The 18,501-nt window shown below is 37.2% G+C and overlaps 1 protein-coding gene across 5 annotated transcripts in view; it reads right to left on the bottom strand.

Moving 5' to 3' along the window:
* Window positions 1–224: 224 nt before the first annotated feature.
* The window catches only part of LOC135165523 (sodium channel protein 60E-like), a 60,024-nt gene continuing 41,747 nt past the window's right edge, over window positions 225–18,501 (bottom strand). For 4 of the 5 annotated variants that reach the window (XM_064126903.1, XM_064126901.1, XM_064126902.1 and 1 more), the window contains 14 exons: window positions 17,643–18,088; window positions 17,370–17,458; window positions 16,660–17,206; window positions 15,259–16,078; window positions 13,577–13,892; window positions 11,717–11,833; window positions 11,358–11,516; window positions 10,941–11,237; window positions 10,356–10,510; window positions 9,447–9,933; window positions 8,830–9,149; window positions 7,172–7,531; window positions 6,371–6,751; window positions 225–4,953 (listed from right to left, as the gene is read on the bottom strand). In XM_064126903.1, coding sequence (XP_063982973.1) covers window positions 4,557–4,953; window positions 6,371–6,751; window positions 7,172–7,531; window positions 8,830–9,149; window positions 9,447–9,933; window positions 10,356–10,510; window positions 10,941–11,237; window positions 11,358–11,516; window positions 11,717–11,833; window positions 13,577–13,892; window positions 15,259–16,078; window positions 16,660–17,206; window positions 17,370–17,458; window positions 17,643–18,088 — 4,891 coding nt within the window. In that variant the 3' untranslated portion in view covers window positions 225–4,556. Of the gene's footprint in view, window positions 4,954–6,370; window positions 6,752–7,171; window positions 7,532–8,829; window positions 9,150–9,446; window positions 9,934–10,355; window positions 10,511–10,940; window positions 11,238–11,357; window positions 11,517–11,716; window positions 11,834–13,576; window positions 13,893–15,258; window positions 16,079–16,659; window positions 17,207–17,369; window positions 17,459–17,642; window positions 18,089–18,501 lie in introns of those variants that run through there. The other variant, XM_064126905.1, reaches the window with a different exon arrangement.

Genomic DNA, 18,501 nt, shown 5'->3' with positions numbered 1-18,501 from the left:
TTGTTTAAAAAGAATTGAATGATTTCAAAAGTCTCATTTGGGTAATTAAAAATTTTATAAGTCCGAAAAACTATTGAGCCAATGAACAACTTGAAATTTTTTTTATCCACTGGAATTTCTTGTTGTCAGAATGTCGCAATTCTCTACCCCAAAAATAATTCGCAAAGTTACCCTCAGCACGACCCCCATCGTCATGCTGCCAATTAGGAAATAATGTATATAAATTTGATTATAATTTATTTTATTCTGTCACATCATTGGACTTGTCTCAGTTCACTATTTTACATAATTTTCATCAGGTTTTTATCATGCCCCTAGAGATACAATAGACATTCTTGACAGTTGTGGATAGCGCGATCGAGCACACAGTGCGTTCGACATTCATGAATTACCATTAGTTTATTTTATAGATGAATAATAGTCCAAAAATTTTCAAAAATTGTCTCAGCATTAATCAATTTTCATCTCTATATTCTCTAAGGTATAAGTAAAGGGATAATGAGTAATTGAGAGGAGGAGCTAGTGTCGAAAGCAACAATCCACAGCGTCGCGTTAATTAATTTTTTGTTGATTAATAAAATTCAAGATTTTATTCGATTTTTTTTTTCTCTCGCTCGATTATTTCTCATACTAAAACTCATACGCTTATTTATTAGTTAACCGTAAGTATATGTTCAATATTATCACGAAAACTTGAGTCCCGTTTCTCATTTATTAACGGTTAAAATAAAAATCTCTTTTTTGCAGTTTTTTTTTGTTCCATTTTTTCTTCTATCTTGTTCTCCCCATTTTTGTTTGTTTCAATTGAGTGGTGGGCGCAATACGTTTTGTCTATTTGTCATTTAAATTACTCATTCCACAGTGTGAATTTATGCTCAACCGTGGAACAATATGAAAACATTAAACGTCTAGTTAAATTTATTTAATGTTTTTTTTTCTGCATTATTAACTGTTTTACTGAAGACATTAATTAATGCCACTTCATATTAACGTTTTACATAGGCCATTGATTGTAGATCGCGATGTACGAGGTGGTTACGTAGCAATCCGATTGTCCATTTATTTAAATTAATTTTTTGAGTCAAATTTTTTTTTTCGATTTTGCTGACTTTGTTGGTGAGTCACTCGGTTTATTCGCGGAGCCACCCGATACATTGGTCTTAATATTACTTTATTTTACAGTTCGAGCGATTAATATTGTCAATGACGATTCATAATTTTTAACACCCATAGAGAGGACTATTTATTACATTTTTTCGATGAATGAAAATTATGAAAATAAAAAATGTCTCCTCCTCGTCGATTTATTTTACGAGAAAAAAAAAATTCTAAAGAATTATCTCAGGTTTCGATTGCAGGTGCGGAAATTAATTAATAAATAGTCCCCTTGACGGAACAAGCATAAAACACACCGGGCGCTGATTTTTTAGTGCTGATGAAACGCCGATTTTTTTGGCAAAGATCAGAAAGAAAAACGTTGAAGGTCAAGGCTCTTGTTTCCGGCATTGCAAAAAAATCAGTGAGTGAAAATGAAAAATAACTCTCCAACCTGAGTCGATCGCGAAAAAAATGACACGATGCTTTGATATAATGAACAACATGATTATCCATTAACATTTCCCCCATTTTCGTTCCCCCAAAATTCGTTAATGATTCAATTATGGAAGTATGGAAGTTATTAATTTTTGAGACTCTCTAGTAAAATAATTCGCAGTCTCTCGATAATAAAATAAGTCCCCTCGACCACCCCGGTCACCGTTTATCATAATTTTCATCAATATTCCACGCTTGATCGTCACTAATTACTGGAAAATCCCGAAACACATGACATTAGTCATTCACCTCCCCCAAAATTTCGGAAAATCGCAAGCAACTAACATTTTTCTCATGCTAATAATTCGAGAAAAAGATAATTTTTTACTATTTATCGCATAAATTACTTAATGACGAATAAATTCATAACAAATTTTTGTGCCTCTGTGTATTTTAAAATTCTCCCAATATCGCCTGTGTATTTTAAATCATTGCAAAAAATGTTCAGTGCACAATAATAATTTCGTGAATAGTCTAGGGGCTATATTTGCACTTTTATTATTATTCTCTATTATTCTTCGTTGATATGCTATACTCAGAGTAGTTAAATCTATTTTATAATCCCCTGTTTCAAAGTTTTTTCTCACGTTTGTTTTTTTTTTCCTGTCTACTATATTATGTATAGCATACACGTTAATATTATTTACAAAATGTGACTTGTTCGTACGCACCTAGTAATTCATTCAAAAGCTCATATTTTTGTAGATTTAATTGCGCATTAATTGTTATTCTTTTCCATTAATTATATTTGCTTCGATACATTTTTCATTATATTCAAACAGTCGTAAAAAATTCTGGCATTCTCGTAATAATTGTTAATGTAATAATTTCATTCCAATTATCTGAAGTATAGTCAATTCGTAGATATTAATTATTTATGAAATTTGTAGATGAGCTTTAAAATGCGAATAAAACGAAGCAATAGGTTTTTTTGTTGTTTATCAACGTTTTTTATCTTCAAGCATCTTGATGTTTATAATATAATCGATTGAATAAATAATTGATGCAATTATCTTCCATTTTCTCCAATAATTGTCTAAACAATAGTAATCAGCGCATTAATTTTGCATCGAATTTCCTCCATCGAGTCTGATGAATGTCATTTTAAATTTATTTATACTTATTTATAATGAAATATCGGTGGTAATAATGTGATGAATCGGAAAATCAATCGGGACTCGAGAGAATCATTATCTACAGTATTAGAGTGTGGGTGCTATTAAGGCACCCTTGTATATGATTGTTTCTAGTTTCATTTAATTATCATTCCGTTGAAACATTTTTCACCTCCAAATGTTAATGCTAATGATGATCTTTTTCCATTTATTACAGATATTCAACTAGCTTTTCCATGTAACAGATATCATTAATTGACTTATATTTTATAATACACGTGGTGGGTATCGTCAGATCATTGATGACATCAAAATATCGCAGGAAAAAATGTCACGTTTTTCGGCTAAAAATTATTTATTCATCACTAACTTGAGGACAACTAAAAAATATTTTGAAAATGAATTTAGGGACAAAATTCTATTGCTATAGAATGAGACTTCGCAGTATTTTAGAATGAGATAGAAAAAAATCAAAGAACATAAATATTTTTAATCTCCTGGAATAAACTTTATTTTAAAAAATGAAATTAATTTTGGAAATTTCACTGGGTTTGGTTATTTAAATAATTTTGATAGGGACTCGTTATCATCAATGGGCTAACAATACCATGAATTTAATAGTCCTCCCGCCCCTCCTAAACGTGCCTACACCTACTTAACTGCGTTAATTCAATAACAATAAATTCAAATTCTCTAAATCCGCTTTTGTTTTCTATGCAAATGCGTCATTCTATGATTAACTTCAATCAAATCAAGCATTCGGTTGTTTTTTTTTCAAATTTGTTTATTAAATTCTAATGGATTTGGGCATCATTAGAAGATATCCCGTGGTTCTGAGGAAATGATTCCAGTAAATCATTTTATTTTAATTCATTCGTTTGGATTTTATTTGTTCCGTTGGAGGCGATAGAAACTTTATGGCATTTTTTATTTAATCACTTTTAGGATTTACTGGTTATTCCCTCGGAATTACGGGCCATCTTCTTGATGCTCCTGTGCTTTCACTCTACGAGGCAGTAACGTTTATCAGGCTCTCATCTAGTTTTATATGAAAAAATTAGGATGCTTTTCTGGAGTATTCTCGCTGATTGATTATTTGAAAAATGAAATAAAGGGATAAGAGATTGTAAAATTGGCGGAAGACTCGGAAGCGTCTTGATAAGATGAAGGGCAATTAACGCATTTTTTTTGCTACTTTTGGGATGGAAGAAAAATATCGTTTCAATTTTGCACGTTAACTTTTCTGATAAATTTCTTGTTTCCCTCGTCCACATGACCCGTATAAATGAAAAACAATGGAATATGTGGTACTCCATATGAAATTATCCACCACAGCTCTACATTAATCCTAAAAAAACTTGGGTCCTCTGAACACATCTCAGACGCCAATAAAAAACCTTGGGCTGCGTTCGGAGGGATTTTTCTTTTAAAAAATACAAAACCAAAAAATCCAGGTGGCCCATTTGGCATAAAATCTCATAAAAATATCATAAATATATATTCATATTTTTTCCATATGGAAAACGTCCAGATGGAGTGGATTCGCTCCTGCAGTTACTGCGCATCTTACTGGGCATGTTACGCATGTGTAGAAGATTCTACGTCTCTTTCGCGAACTCATGAAAATAACAAAAGCAAAAAAAAAGATAAAACTCATACGAAAAAAAATAAATTTATTAAAAAGAAATTATTAACAATAGTAAAACAATTCAAAATGTACGTTAAATGTCGCACTGGATAACAAAACAAGATTTTTCTTCCATCAATTAACAAAGCAGAGAATCGAGAAAATTCCTCATAGATGATGAAAATAACTCCCTGACAGTAATGTCCTTGAGGACGCTACGATCAGCTGTCATCAGGTGCTTCCTGGTACTCCTCGCTCTCGCGATGAACAAGAACGTGAACAACAGTTGCCTCGGATTGCTGTCTGAGTAAGGGAGGTCGGCCCGAGGGTATCGTATTCTCAGGACTCGGTTCCGTCACTAGGATACTGACGTCAGTGCGCTCAGGTATCCTCAGAGGAGCCGGCTCACTGGCCAGAGGGCTTGGAACTGCTGATCTTCGTCTCAGACTACTGCACCTCCTCGTGAATGCGTCTTTGATGTCGCGTTGAAGAATGTTAAGGGAGAGAGCAGTACCACTGGGCCTCATTGAGCCGCGTTGCGAAGTCGGGGGACTCAGGGCATCTTCATCTGCGTAGGACTCCACAGCGTCCTGACGCCCCAGCGTCGCTCCCGACGATCTGGAATTTTTTTGCATGTGAAATTCCGGGGAATTTTGTTTTTCGATGTCAGCAGATAATTTTCTTCATTCAAATCAAATTAATTGTGTTGCCAACCGATCTCATAATCTAGATAACGATATATTTACTAAGTCAGTCATTTAATTAATAGCTCCTGAAAATTGACTGATCTCCATTGATTATCTTGGGTGCAGACATAAACAAATGAAATAGTTTCGAAAAATTGAAGATTCACAGAACGATTTCTTTGATTTAAATGAATCATTCATCTAGCTATTGATTGAATATCGATCTAAAGTCATCTCGATCCTCAAAAAATTACTTAAAACCCTCAAATGTTATCTAAAATATTGTTATTCGGTACTAAAGTACCTCATCATATTAATATCTAATGTCTAATGCCTCGCCTCACTACGATTATTATTGTTACGACAATGGCATACTTTAGAAGAAGTACTATAAACTATTAATTATAACTAGATCTGTAGATGGTTTATAAAGTACTCATAGAAGTAGTAAAGGGCATAAAATAATAAATCAACACTAGGATTAATATCTACAGAACCCGTAATTACCTGCGGACATGAAAAAGCATTTAACCACAAAAAAGTCCTCAATGGAAATAATAAATATTCTATTATAACCATAAATTTATAAATTAGTCTCAAGTTCTGAGAACGAAAAAAATTAATCACTATTTCTCATCTTGCGTGAGTTATGTATAATAATTGTAAATAATTAACTAATGGAAATTTTGTTATTTTTAAGGCGCTATAATTCTTCTCGCTATTTGCTTCACTAATTCCACCGTAATAAATACACAATCTAACAGCTGGTAACGTTCATAAGCATCATGCGCTCGTTTTAAGTAGAAAAAGTCGTGCAAGTAGTTACGGGTTGCCACAGACGCTGTTGCCTTCTATTCGAACGACTGAAGATAACATTATCAATAATTATAACAGTAAACTTCATAACAACTCTCGTTCCTTCTGAAACTTTTGTTGAATCTGTTTACCTAGTCACTTAACTGCCTTGAGTGTTTGACATTTGTAAATGAAACAAAGTGGACGATTTAATCAATTTTCGTTCGTAAAATAATTAATTCGGAATTGGTGAATTAATGTTTGATGATGAATTCAGGGATGAACTGCTCGAAGAAGTCAAGCGCAATTAAATACGTGTAGCACAGTAAAAAAATTAGTGTTGCCCCAGCAATAATATTTTCAGTAATCGAACGTTTGAGACTAAAATAAATTATTCTGTCAAAAAAAATGAAAATTTCAGATTTGAAGAACATAATTCTTTCATTTCAAAGTAAAAAGATTGATCTATTGTTGTAAATATGTGCTATCAAAAGGTGAGATAATTCAGCATCGCTCATGTTAATGATAACAATGGAAATTAAATAAAAACTCACCTGACAGTGGCATGAGAGTCCGAGCCTGAGCTGGAGGTGGCAGACATGGCCGAGGGTTGTTCCATGGTTGGCGAGGGACGGGATACGGTTAAGGCGGGGGGCTGCAGGTCCTCATGAGTACCTGTGGCGCCGGAGAGCAGCAAGAGTGGAAGATTCGGAAAAAGCCATGCTGACGCGGTTCCTAACTCGCTGAGATCGCTGGCGTCGCTGGCCCTGGAGGACTTGCGGCTACTGGCCCGACTGCCCCGATGTACGTGGAGAAGGGCCGACAGCTTACCACCCCACCCACCGCCTCTGCCTTCGCTCCCCACGCCACCCGGGCTCGATGTTTGGGTCTGGGAATCCACCTCGTGCGCTATTCTCTCTCGTTCCTTCTTCATTCTGCAATTGATTGATCAGAGGATTTTTTTTAATTAATGAGGGCATCGCGGAGCTCCGGTATTCGGTGTAAATTGAGAAAAAAGAAGCTCGAGCAAATAGAAATTCGATGATTGATCCAAATCGTTCATGGATTAAGCTGCACAATACAATTCAATTTTGGTTCTATTCCAATCAATCACGGAACTCCTATATTTAATTATTTTTTATTAACAAGAAGGATAGCACAGTCGTTAAAATCCACTCTCAACTTTCAAAAGCTCCTCTATAATTTCAAAACGATCGCAAACAAATTCCATAAAGTCCGCCTTGATTCTCTCGAACTTGTTAAACCCAAAGTAATCAACATTTTGGTGATATCGATCTCCAAAACTTGGTACCATTAAAAACTTTTGTTCATTAGCCGAGTGTACGATAACTTACGCTATATATTCACGGTATGTGCGCTGTATGAGCCTGGCAGCCTTGTCCTGCCTCTTCCATAGTCTCGTAGATGAAACAATTTCCAATTCCTTTCTCGTTGGAAATTGTTTTTTGAATTTTCCATCCATCTGTTCCTGCAATTTACGAAAATCCTCCGACTCCTCAACGTGTCCGAGTACGTGCTTGACGAGAGCGTGAAGGATGTCCAGACAATGTATTTTGTTGCCCTTGGCTATAGGAAGATTAAAGCTGACCAATGCAACAACATTGGGCTTTGATATTCCCAGAGGTGGGTCTAGGCTTGCGATGAAATCACTCAGTTGGGAGAAACGTATGAATTGTGTAGCATGAGGATCGTATCTGCAACAAATTTAATTTTGCGTTTAAATCTACAGGTCACTATGGACCACAAAAGACTCAAATGATTTTTCAATTTATTTCATTCGAATCAAATGAGAGATGATAAACCTCTTCATCTACTCATATGCAATAATTGTTCATGATGTTCCCTCACGCGTGAACAAAATTTATTATAATAATTCGATCGGATTTGTTCAAATGTTGACGAGAAAATATTCTATTGAAAAAATCAATGAAATTCAATTTTTCCGCACAAGTTGTTCTTGTTATTACAAGATTTCTACAAATATTGGCTGATGAAGATAAAAAATTCACTGTTTCAACCGGAGTCTATTTGCCTCCAGTCTCCCTGGAGAGATCCTTTACTTTTATTTTCCCTTTAGTCTCTTATTTTATATCTTCCATCCACGATGAAGCACTGAACCTTTCAAAAGGGCAAATGTCCCAGCGGTTAATTTCTTTTTCATTCATCTCTATTTCCGTCCAATGTTACTCGATCCCTTCCCATTCTTTTTAATCCCCTAAATGATTTGAGTGAAGTGCTGCCGACAAGAATATAAAATGACTCCAAGAGCTCCATAAAAACTATCCTCCAAATGCCTGTGGAACTAATCAATCAGGGGAGAATGTCAGGACTCTGTCAGAAAAGTCTCTTAATTATTGATGATCGAGGGAACGTTTGCGTTGGCGTTTTTTTTTTATTGTATCGGTTAAGGATTTGGGGGTTTTCTCCAGATTTCACCCACTTCCTTCATCATTCCTCGTCATACTTTCTCCTTTTTATTTGGATATCGATCTACCCGTACCTCAGCCCCTTTTATCCACCCCAATTCGAATTTCGGTAGGTGAATGATGCCCCCCTTTCATCCACCCTCATCCCTTATGATCTTTATTATCCATCAGCCCCGTGCCCACCATAAAAACCAAACTTTCATCATAAATTGTAAAGCCTAGATCCCCCACCGTAAACGACTCGACTAGGGCGAGCTTCGATGCCCATCCATTATGCCCTTTTGCCTGATACATTCGATACTCGTTCTCCCAATCGTTTACAATTTTTTTGATACGGCAATAAATGATTTTAAATTTTCTAGAAAAATTATAGTGATTCGGCAACATTCCGGGACTAGTACTGATAATTTTATTAATAAAAATATTAATTTTCTGTAAAGCGAAAAAACTACATCACTTAGACAGTAGAATTCTCGTGTTTTCGTCAGACCTAATCAATTTCGAGAGCTACGATTCGTTCCATAATTAAGGGAGCAAGAGGAATTGGGGTAATAGAGTTGTCTTACTTGGACCATCTTATGTAGAACATCTCCAAGTCATCCTCAACAATACCGATCTCTTCTTCTTGGTGCGCCTGGTTGAAATTTTCCAGGATAATAGCGATGTACATGTTGATAACAATCATGTAGCTGATGATTATAAAAGACGTAAAGTATGTAATGGCTAGGAGAGGATATCCGCAGTCTCCGTTCAACTGCCGGCTGGTGGGGGTGGGATCGCAGTCCGGCGGTTGAACCATTAGAGACTCCAGGACGTCATTCCACCCTGCCGACGTCATCAAGCGAAACAACAGCTGCATGCTCCGACCAAAGGTCTCAAAATTCACCTTCAATGGAGAACGAATGGCTTGAGTGGTGAAAAATAGTGGGGCTCATAAATTGGGGTAGTAATTATTGATAATAAATTCGGAATTCGTCTCGGAATGGAATGGGAAACGTGTATAAATTATATATGATAGACATATTAATTTATACTCTACAGACGTTTCATAAGTTAAGGCAACTAATTCCCCAGGGCCAATATGGAATTCTCAGAATATAAATATATGTAGTTTCGAAAGGGGAGGGAATATTACAAGGGGTCGCCTACGCAATAAATGAAAATAAATAAATATAAACCTCACCATGTCATCGAGTGCACCCTGTTTCCTCACATGTCCAAAAACCGACATGCCAATGATGGCGTAAATGAACGTGATAAGGGCGAGCAGTGCCCCTATGTTGAAGAGAGCCGGCAAACTGACAACAAGTGCGAACAATAGTTTTCTTATTCCCTTGGCTGCTTTGATAAGTCTCAGTATACGTCCAATTCTGAACACCCTCACGACTCGCAGGAGCGTCGGGGACACGGGAAAATCAATCATAATGTCTTCCATGAGTATTCCAAGTATCGATGCAAGAACAAGAAGAAAATCAAATAGATTCCAGGGTACGGTGAAGTAGTGATAGCGCAGACCAATTATCTTCACTATTGCCTCGAGGCCGAATACTGTTGTAAAAAATGCATTGGATACTTCCAGTAGGAAGAATATAGGGTGTGGCTGGTTGTAGTGCTCGATTCCCATTGTCAGCATGTTCAAAAATATCAGGACGAATATTGCTATTTCAAATCTGAAAAATTGACAAATTTTACATTATTTTTTCCATCGAGAGGAAGATCGCTTTAGTTCTCGATTAGATATTCCTGGGAAAGGCATGAGTTTTGGATACAATAATGAAAATGTTCTATACATTTGACAGATTGGCTGCTATTAGCTTAACTATTTTTAATCCCTCTCTTCACTAAATATTGGAGAAGAGAAAATGAGGAAGTAGGAGGAACTAAAACGATCGAGTCATCTGTGTTTCGTCGATTTCGGTCAATTAAAAATCCTCGATTTCCTCCATTCTCTCGTCTCAATTTTCCTCTCCCTAGAATGTCGACCGCCAATAGCCATTAACTTCAACTCATCGCGAACGAGAACAGAATGAGGTAGTCGACGACAAAGAATTGAGTAAGGAGGATAAAAAGAAGCTGATAATAAATGTATTACCTTCTCGAGTTGGACAAGTCGTAGAACATGGCTAGGAATTGATTCAGCGGACGTTTTATGACTTTTTGTGGTTTTTTACGACCGAGCTTTTTCATGGCTGTGTAGTAGTGCTTCTGACTCTCGGTCAGAAACATTTCTAACACGCCACCCTCGTACTGTAAAAAAAAGAGAAATCGATGGTGAAAATTATTGCAAGAACAGGTAACAACTTAATTTATTTTAATTTGTTTCAAGTTTAACGAGTTGAGAAAATTGAAAAAAATTAGATGCATTATACGTTGCACATTATTCGAAATTCGCAAGTTAATTGCAGGGGTTGAGGATTTTTCGGAACGGTTGTTATAAATAATAATAGTCCCTGTAATAAATAAACTGCTCATCGCACCTCATTTTATTTCATCCCCATTTTTATAAAAAAAATCTGGTGATGAAAATTGGTGTTTCATTGAATATTTTATTCGATTTTATTTTGTCAAGGAACAATAAATATAAAAATTACAACAAAATTAGGAAGAAGCTGGAGTGAGTTGATGCGTATGTGGGAATTTTGGCAAATTTCACACAATGAAATGGCATTCGCATTACCTTTTTCTTCAACATATTAAAGTTATCAATGATAACTCCAATGAACAGATTGAGCGTGAAGAAGGAACCACAGACGATAAATATAACGAAATATATGTAGGCCCACAAATTGGCTTCTCTCTGGGGTTGAAGATCAACGCCCCTAGCATCCACAGCGTCCTCCATGACTTCCATCCAACCCTCGAAGGTAGCAACTTGGAATAGTGCCAAATAAGCGATACCAACGTGATCGAAAGTTATCTTGCTATTCTCCCATGTGTAATTTTTCGTCAGGCAATCGTTTCTTGTGTTCACTATCTGCAATGAAAAGTTGGTTAACAGTAAACTGAGGAGAAAATTTTTATCTATACTTCTTGTGGCTATCCATTTTACATCTCTGGGGAGCTGTTCCACTTCTTCAGCAGTTTTATCACTTACCGAAATATCTACAAGCTCGCCGTACTCATCCAAACATTTGAAAAATTTTCCACCGAAGAATTGAACTCCCATTATGGAAAATATCAGCCAGAACACGAGACAAACGAGGAGCACGTTGAAAATACTGGGTATTGCGTACATCAACGCGTTCACTACAATCTAAACAAAAATCATGTTTTGTACGACAAGAAATATTTGTTGTCTCAACAAAATGGCGAAAATCTGATGAGAAACCTCTTTATGAAAGGAGTGAATAAACTGTGGTATTTATTGCACCATAAAAATCGTAAAAAATAGTCTTCAAGTCGATTGTTTCCTGTCACGACTAATATTAAAAGCACTTGTCAGTACAATCTTACCCTCATGCCTTGCCATCTTGAGATTGCCCTGAGTGGTCTCAGGGCTCGAAGAGTTCTCAACGATCTCAGCACTTTGAGGTTTTCATTTTCTTCTATCAAAAGGCTAAACATGGATACCTGTTGGAAAATCAATCACCCTTAAAAACAGCTTAAACTCCACGTCAATTACTGTTTACGTTCGATTATTCATTCCACTATTCAGCAACACGCTTCGCTTCGATAGCAACATTGATACATTCTAACAATACGTTATTTTGGCATTCAGAATGAGATATTTGTGAAATTGGAACAAAAGCTGCTAATACATCCACGAAAAAAATTAGTAGAAAAATTATTTGAATTATCTAGACAATCCCGTTGTCTTATTTTCTTTAACATTAAATTAATTTGAAGTATTGATGAATTGTCCAGCTAATTCATGGCACCGAAAGAAAACTTTCTCAATAAATAGATGATATTTATTGGAGAGTAAGTAAATGATTTTTATTGGTTTAGATATCAGAATGTTTGCGCCTCACGAAACTCCAATAAATTCTCATTTATCACTGTCGCTTCGCGTTACATCACGAATGTTACATATAGAACCAATGGAAGTTATTAAAAAAATCATAAAAAAAAATATTCAAAGATGGACGTCTATTCCAAACGATTTAAGCTCAATAATATTTCCAAAAGACATCTGTGAAAGTGAAAAATTACTCGTCTCAAGTAAATATCTTTTACATATGAAATTTTATTTCGGGTGTCGGTTTTCCTACGAATTTTTCTCGCAGGTGAAGATCAATGAATTCTGTAGAAAACAGAGAAGACAAGATGACAGGGAATTTTTGACTTATTGCGCCAATATCTAGGATTTATTGGCAACAATGTTGAGATTATTTATTATAAAAATCATCCGAAATTTTTCATTCCCCGGGATGATTTCACAATAATCACAATTCATTAAAACGAATGAACAAATCGTAAAATCTCCCGAAAAGCTGAAAATCCCTGAACACAAATATCAACAAATAGATAGTGAATGTGAGAACAATGAGTCTATTCATGTTCAACGAATTGAACGGAAAAGAGCATCGAAACATTTCAACTTTAATCATGGAAAATGGGACGATGCGGGACAGGATTCGTATAATATCGACGTACCTGGGTCCCACGAAGCCACACAAATATGGAGAAACACGCATGGAACGAAACATTCACCAAGATTTGTGTTACACAATTGAGAGTAAAGCGGTGAAATGGTTCATGTTGGATACAGAATACATTTTCATCACACCGAGTGGAATATTTTATGTAAATTACGGTAGAAAAATTCTCGGACAATTTAATACAGAATAGAAACGAAATTTTACACATTATATCCCAAGGATAATGATTTCATTCCCAATACCATAATTTTTTATCATCTAAATGAAGTAACGAACGAATTTACGCACTGACTTGGAGATAATCAAAACAAGTGGACAGTTACTTAGTTAAGATAATTTTTAATTGCACATCCACGTGAACCATTCCACCGCTTCCACCGAAATAATGAATAAAATCGTGATTCCTTCCCATAATGAACACTTACGACACATCTCTATGATCTCTCAGCTAGACACTTAGGTTTAATTATAAAGCTGCATGACTAATTAATTAATGACTTGAAATAACATGCGACCATTGATCGTACATTGATAACAATAAAATTAAAATATTAACAAAGAACAATTGAATAATCAAATAGCAGTGTCCTTGTTTGTGATAAATTGAAAATTGAGTCAGACATTTTTGAAAAATAATAGTATTTAGAGTAATAATCAGTGTCATGTGATAATTGAATTGATAAAATTTATGTAATACCAGGTAATGACTTACGAAAACAATTATAAAATCCAGAATTGTCCAGAAACTGGTGAAGTATTTACAAAATCCAAGGGCAAGCCACTTGAGCAGCATCTCGACGCTGAATAATGCGCAGAATGCGAGATTCGTCCAGTACAATATATTCTTGAGAAATGGATTGTCATCGAGATAAATATCCTCAAAACAAAGTGTTACGGATGATGAAAATATAAATACGAGAATCATCCACTCAAATGCTGGTGTATCGACGACTGAGAGTACAGCAGTTCGTACTTTTATCCATTTTCTACCCAGATCAGTTGCGATACATTGATTTATACAGCTGCATCTATTAATGAAGGCAATTAGTTTTTGTGGACATAAATAATTGAGTACCTAATCCTCCAACGCTGTTGGATAAAATTCATTTTTCTTTTGCACTTTAGAAATAAACCATCGATTACTGACCCTAACATTTCGTTATGTCTTGGATTAACTTATTTATTCGGTCAATAATATATTCATTGATCGGCCATTAATGAACTAATACTTGATGGCAAACGGTCGATCCTGAAGGAGATCCAAGTTGTTTTTTCTCGAGTCATATATTGTGATGCGCAATGATATGTTTTTTGATCAACATATTCCATTTCCAGGAAAAATATCCGAACATTGTGAGTTACATGAGCTGTGCGCGGTATGTAGTCGTGGGCGAATATAACCCACTTGTCTCGAATGACCTGTTTTACTCCCTTCATGAATAATGTACTATTACGTCCATCAGGGCTAGCCCATTGCCAAGGCAGACGAGCTTGCGCTGAAAAAGCTAAGTAGCATGGAACGCGGTCGCTAAGTGCATGGGTAACCGTAAGGCAAGAATTCGCGGGGAAAATCCGAGGGAAAAAAAAACCGAAGCGGAGATTGTCTCAAAAAAAGGAACTCCTTGCGAAGTGGGCTTCCGTAAAGACTCAAATCCGGTGCGCTTTTTACAACATAATTATAGAGAGAGAAAAAATTAGTCGTATGGAAAAGTTACCCTGTTCCCTGGAAGAGATATCGCCAATGAATTTACCCATTGTCAAAATGTGCAAACAACATCTCGAAATTATTCTAAGACCGGTACCGAGAGTAAGATAATTACAAAAAATGAAATCGTGGGGAAAAAGCACTGCGAGTGCTTTATGATTAAGTAGATATGCTCTTGGTCTTTGTGACTGTTATTTATTCTGCTGGAGCAGTCTATAAAGTAGAAACGTTTCTGCCTCGTACGATATTCACAAAGAAAGACCAATAAAAGTTTAATTCACTCTGCTTAACAATTATTTATCCCCCAATTTCCATTAATGATAACGAAAATTGTGACTTCACGTCAAGTACTTCGACACAATTTCTTTCACAATCACTACATGAAAAAAAAAATAATTCGCGAGTGACTTGGATCCCCCTCTCTAACCCCTCGAAAAATCTATTTCCTCTAACTCGCAATCAAATTCCCTCCGCATCTCCTCACTGACCCAAATACCTCAAAGCGAATTTGAATAGTAATTTTCTCCCAGATACAGAAAATCCAACAAGACGTGAAATGAAACCCTCGAGCTTGCATTTGACTCTTTCCCACCGTTATCCTTTTCGCGTTAAAATCCTCCCCCATAGGAATCTCTCCCACAAAATGACGTAAAAATACGAATGCTCATAGAACAGCGAAAAACACTTACTTTTGATAGCAGTGCTGTGGAAAACAGTCCTGAGGTACTTTATCACGTTTATTTCTGCCAAAACCAGGGAAAGATCCCAAGCCATCGATATACCTTCCCTTGCTGTCCCTTCTACCCCCAACCGTCAGCTCATCGACATAGCTGACCAGCGCGTGCCAGGGTCTCTTATCTAACCGAGTGTTCTCCTTCTTCTGAGGTGCCTTTATTTCCTGAAGGACTGGCTGCTTCTCCGTCACCTCAGGCAACATGATCGTCTGCTCCTTGAGCACCTCCATCTCGATGTTCTCATCAGCATTGGTCTCACAACTGTCCGCCTTTGTGTCATCCAATCTTCTAACAGTCTCCTGACTACTCTGACTGTAGGTCGTGACGGTGGCCTGTCGATAAATTGGTTCATAGGTGAATACCGGCTGATTCAGACTCTCCTGGTACGATCGATTGTAGATGTTCTCCTTTGGTAGAGTCAGGACTGTCTCCTGTATCGCATATTTTTCCTTGTCAGACTTGTCCATCACCTCCCTGACAATCTGCTCAAGTCTCATATTTTTTTTATTCTCAGAATTCTCCTTTCTGTATCTCTTCTTACGAACTATTGATCTTATTCGATCAAACGATTTGGCTAGTTTTGAGTCCTCTCCAACTTCTTGCTTCTTCTGCTTGAGCTCTTCTGAGTTGAAGCTGTTGAGCAACAAGGCCAAGAAGAGATTGAGCACCATAAAATTACCCATTACCAGGGCTGGTAGGAATATTGCGAAGCACGTTTCAGGCCCTTCGTACTTTTCGGCTCTCATGCAGTCCCACAGGGGCTCGATCCACTCACCTGGAATTTAAAGACAATCAACTAAGATTAAATAATTTATGTTCGTCGGTCAGTTCGTGAATCATTACATTACGCATTGTGGGGGTAAATCACCACTTCCGGGGCAATAACAATAATAGTATTGGTTACGGGGACATGATGGGGCCGATTTCTTGGGTCATTACTTTGATCTGATTTCTCGTTCATTTTTTTTCCCGATGGAGATATGTGGATTGAGTGGGAAAAAATCAACGAGAATTAATGGATCGTTTTACTGGTCGGAGATTTCATTGCTCTCTCACTTCTATCTCCCATCTTTTTTCGTCTTGGAGCATTAGAGACTATCCTATCTCACTACACTTCTCCCTCTTTTTTTATCATTAGTTATTGTAGACGGGACGTGACAGAAAGATGTGGTCAGGAGTGATTGAAGACTTGTCGTTGGAAAAGCCAGAGAAAATCGAGAGTCCAACAAATGACCACTGAGAAGGAGATCAAATAGGTGGTACTGGTTCTTAGAACGACTGACTTGAGAACTTCCTGGTACTACATTTCGGTTGTGGAAATTTGGGGGTCCCTTTTAGTTAATATGTAATACTTACCACAGAGAATTCGGAATATCATCATGAAAGAGTGGAAGAAATCATTGAAGTTCCAACGAGGGACTGGGTCTGGAAAAAATTTCTCAGCAGTGTAATCTTTGCTGAAGAGTTGCATGCCGATCACGGCAAAGATGTAGATGACAATCACGAGCACGAGGGTAAGATTTCCCAATGCTTCGATACTGGAGATGATGATGCTGAGAAGGACTTTCATGGTTGTCCAAGATTGGGCGAGTTTGAGGACACGTAGAAGACGTAAGCCTCGGAGGACTGAGAGTCCGTCGACGAGCTCGAAGGCAAGGTCGATCAGGGAGGCAGAGACGATAATCAGATCGAAGTTGTTCCAGCCATTTTTGAAGAAGTCTTTGCTGAGTGCGAGGAGCTTCAGGAAGCACTCGAAGGTGAAGATGCTGGTGAAGACTTTGTTGCCGATGTTCAGGGCTTGGCGGACAGATTCTGACATTCCGTGATGCTCCAGAGCGAGGAAGCCGGTGTTCAGGACGATGCAGAGGGTGATCGTCAGCTCGAATAAAGGGTCTCGAACCACCTGGTGGTGAAGTTATTTGGATCGATTGATTTTACCTTATGAATGGAATATTTGGAGAAATGTTGGAGGAGCGGAATAAGACAGGTCGACACCTTTTTCGTGCTCATGGGAATTTATGTACAAAAAAGGTTTTATCCAGCTCTAGCGAATCTTCCAAACGTACCTTGTAAAGACAGTTTTGGAAGCGAAGCCAGCCCTCGTAGTCCACGCAACATTGGATGCATTTGTCGCAGTTTCGGTCCGGGAGATCATCTTGAAGGTGATATTTTGAGAATTTTTCAATTATTCCAGCAAAAAAGTGCGAATGTTCAGGTACAATAAAAATAGAACTACCGATAAACTAACTTGTCCCCAGGACATTCCAAATATTTCAACCTGTTCTCCCCGTTAACTTGCTAACAAGCGTCAAAACATCCTCAATAAATATTGAACTTACCAAGAACAACAATGTGTGAAAGATACTCGGGTGGTAAAGTATATAACTGCTTTTTTGTTTTAACTCCATTGCATTTGAGTACCCTGATCTCCCTACTTCTACTCCTAACCGACACAGTAACTGGTGCTAGGGGTGGTAGAGTGCGCTCAGCAATTCCAGTTACTTGTTGTGTCTGTAGGCGTTCTGTTCTCTCCACCCTGTGCTCACGTCTCTCATGTTCCTCGGCGGATGTAACATCATCCCCGTCATGATCATCAACAACCCCGGAATCATCTAGTGATGACTGTTGATTGCTGTTGTTGCTTGCTTGCCTCGAGTGCAGCATGTTTCGATGGGGGGCAAGTCGATGGATTGGATCTGGTGGTTTTGGAGCAACTTGGAGGGGAAGATTCGAAGGCCGAGCATTTGAATGCCTCGGGCTTGGACTTGGACTCGGTGTCACCGACCTATTGATTGAATATTCAATGAAATTGACAGCAACAACAATTCACGGGCTTCAGTAATCATATTCATGGACTCAGAGAGATTATTTGCTTCAAAATTTCCAATGATTTCCTCTGCCAGTCGGTTTTTCCACGACAATTTTATTTTGGAATTTTCATGGTATGAAAAACTGTTACAACTTAATTGGATGAAATGAAAAAATGCTTGTGGGATGTCGTAATGTTCGAAACACATGAGATAACGAATATTAATTTTTTTAATAAAAAAAATCGTGGAAAATCGAGATTTCAATTGGATCATCATTGATTGGTGAACATCGATCGCTAATCCCCCTTCTCTCTAGATGCATATGAAATTAATTTTCAGGGTCTATCTCTACCACCGAGTGCTAGAATAAAAGGGTATGTGCGAATAA

The sequence above is a fragment of the Diachasmimorpha longicaudata genome, chromosome 8 (genome assembly GCF_034640455.1).
Source record: "Diachasmimorpha longicaudata isolate KC_UGA_2023 chromosome 8, iyDiaLong2, whole genome shotgun sequence".
NCBI lineage: Eukaryota > Metazoa > Arthropoda > Insecta > Hymenoptera > Braconidae > Diachasmimorpha > Diachasmimorpha longicaudata.
The sequence above is the reverse complement of the archived record's forward strand: the minus strand, read 5'-3'. Positions and strand labels throughout refer to the sequence as shown.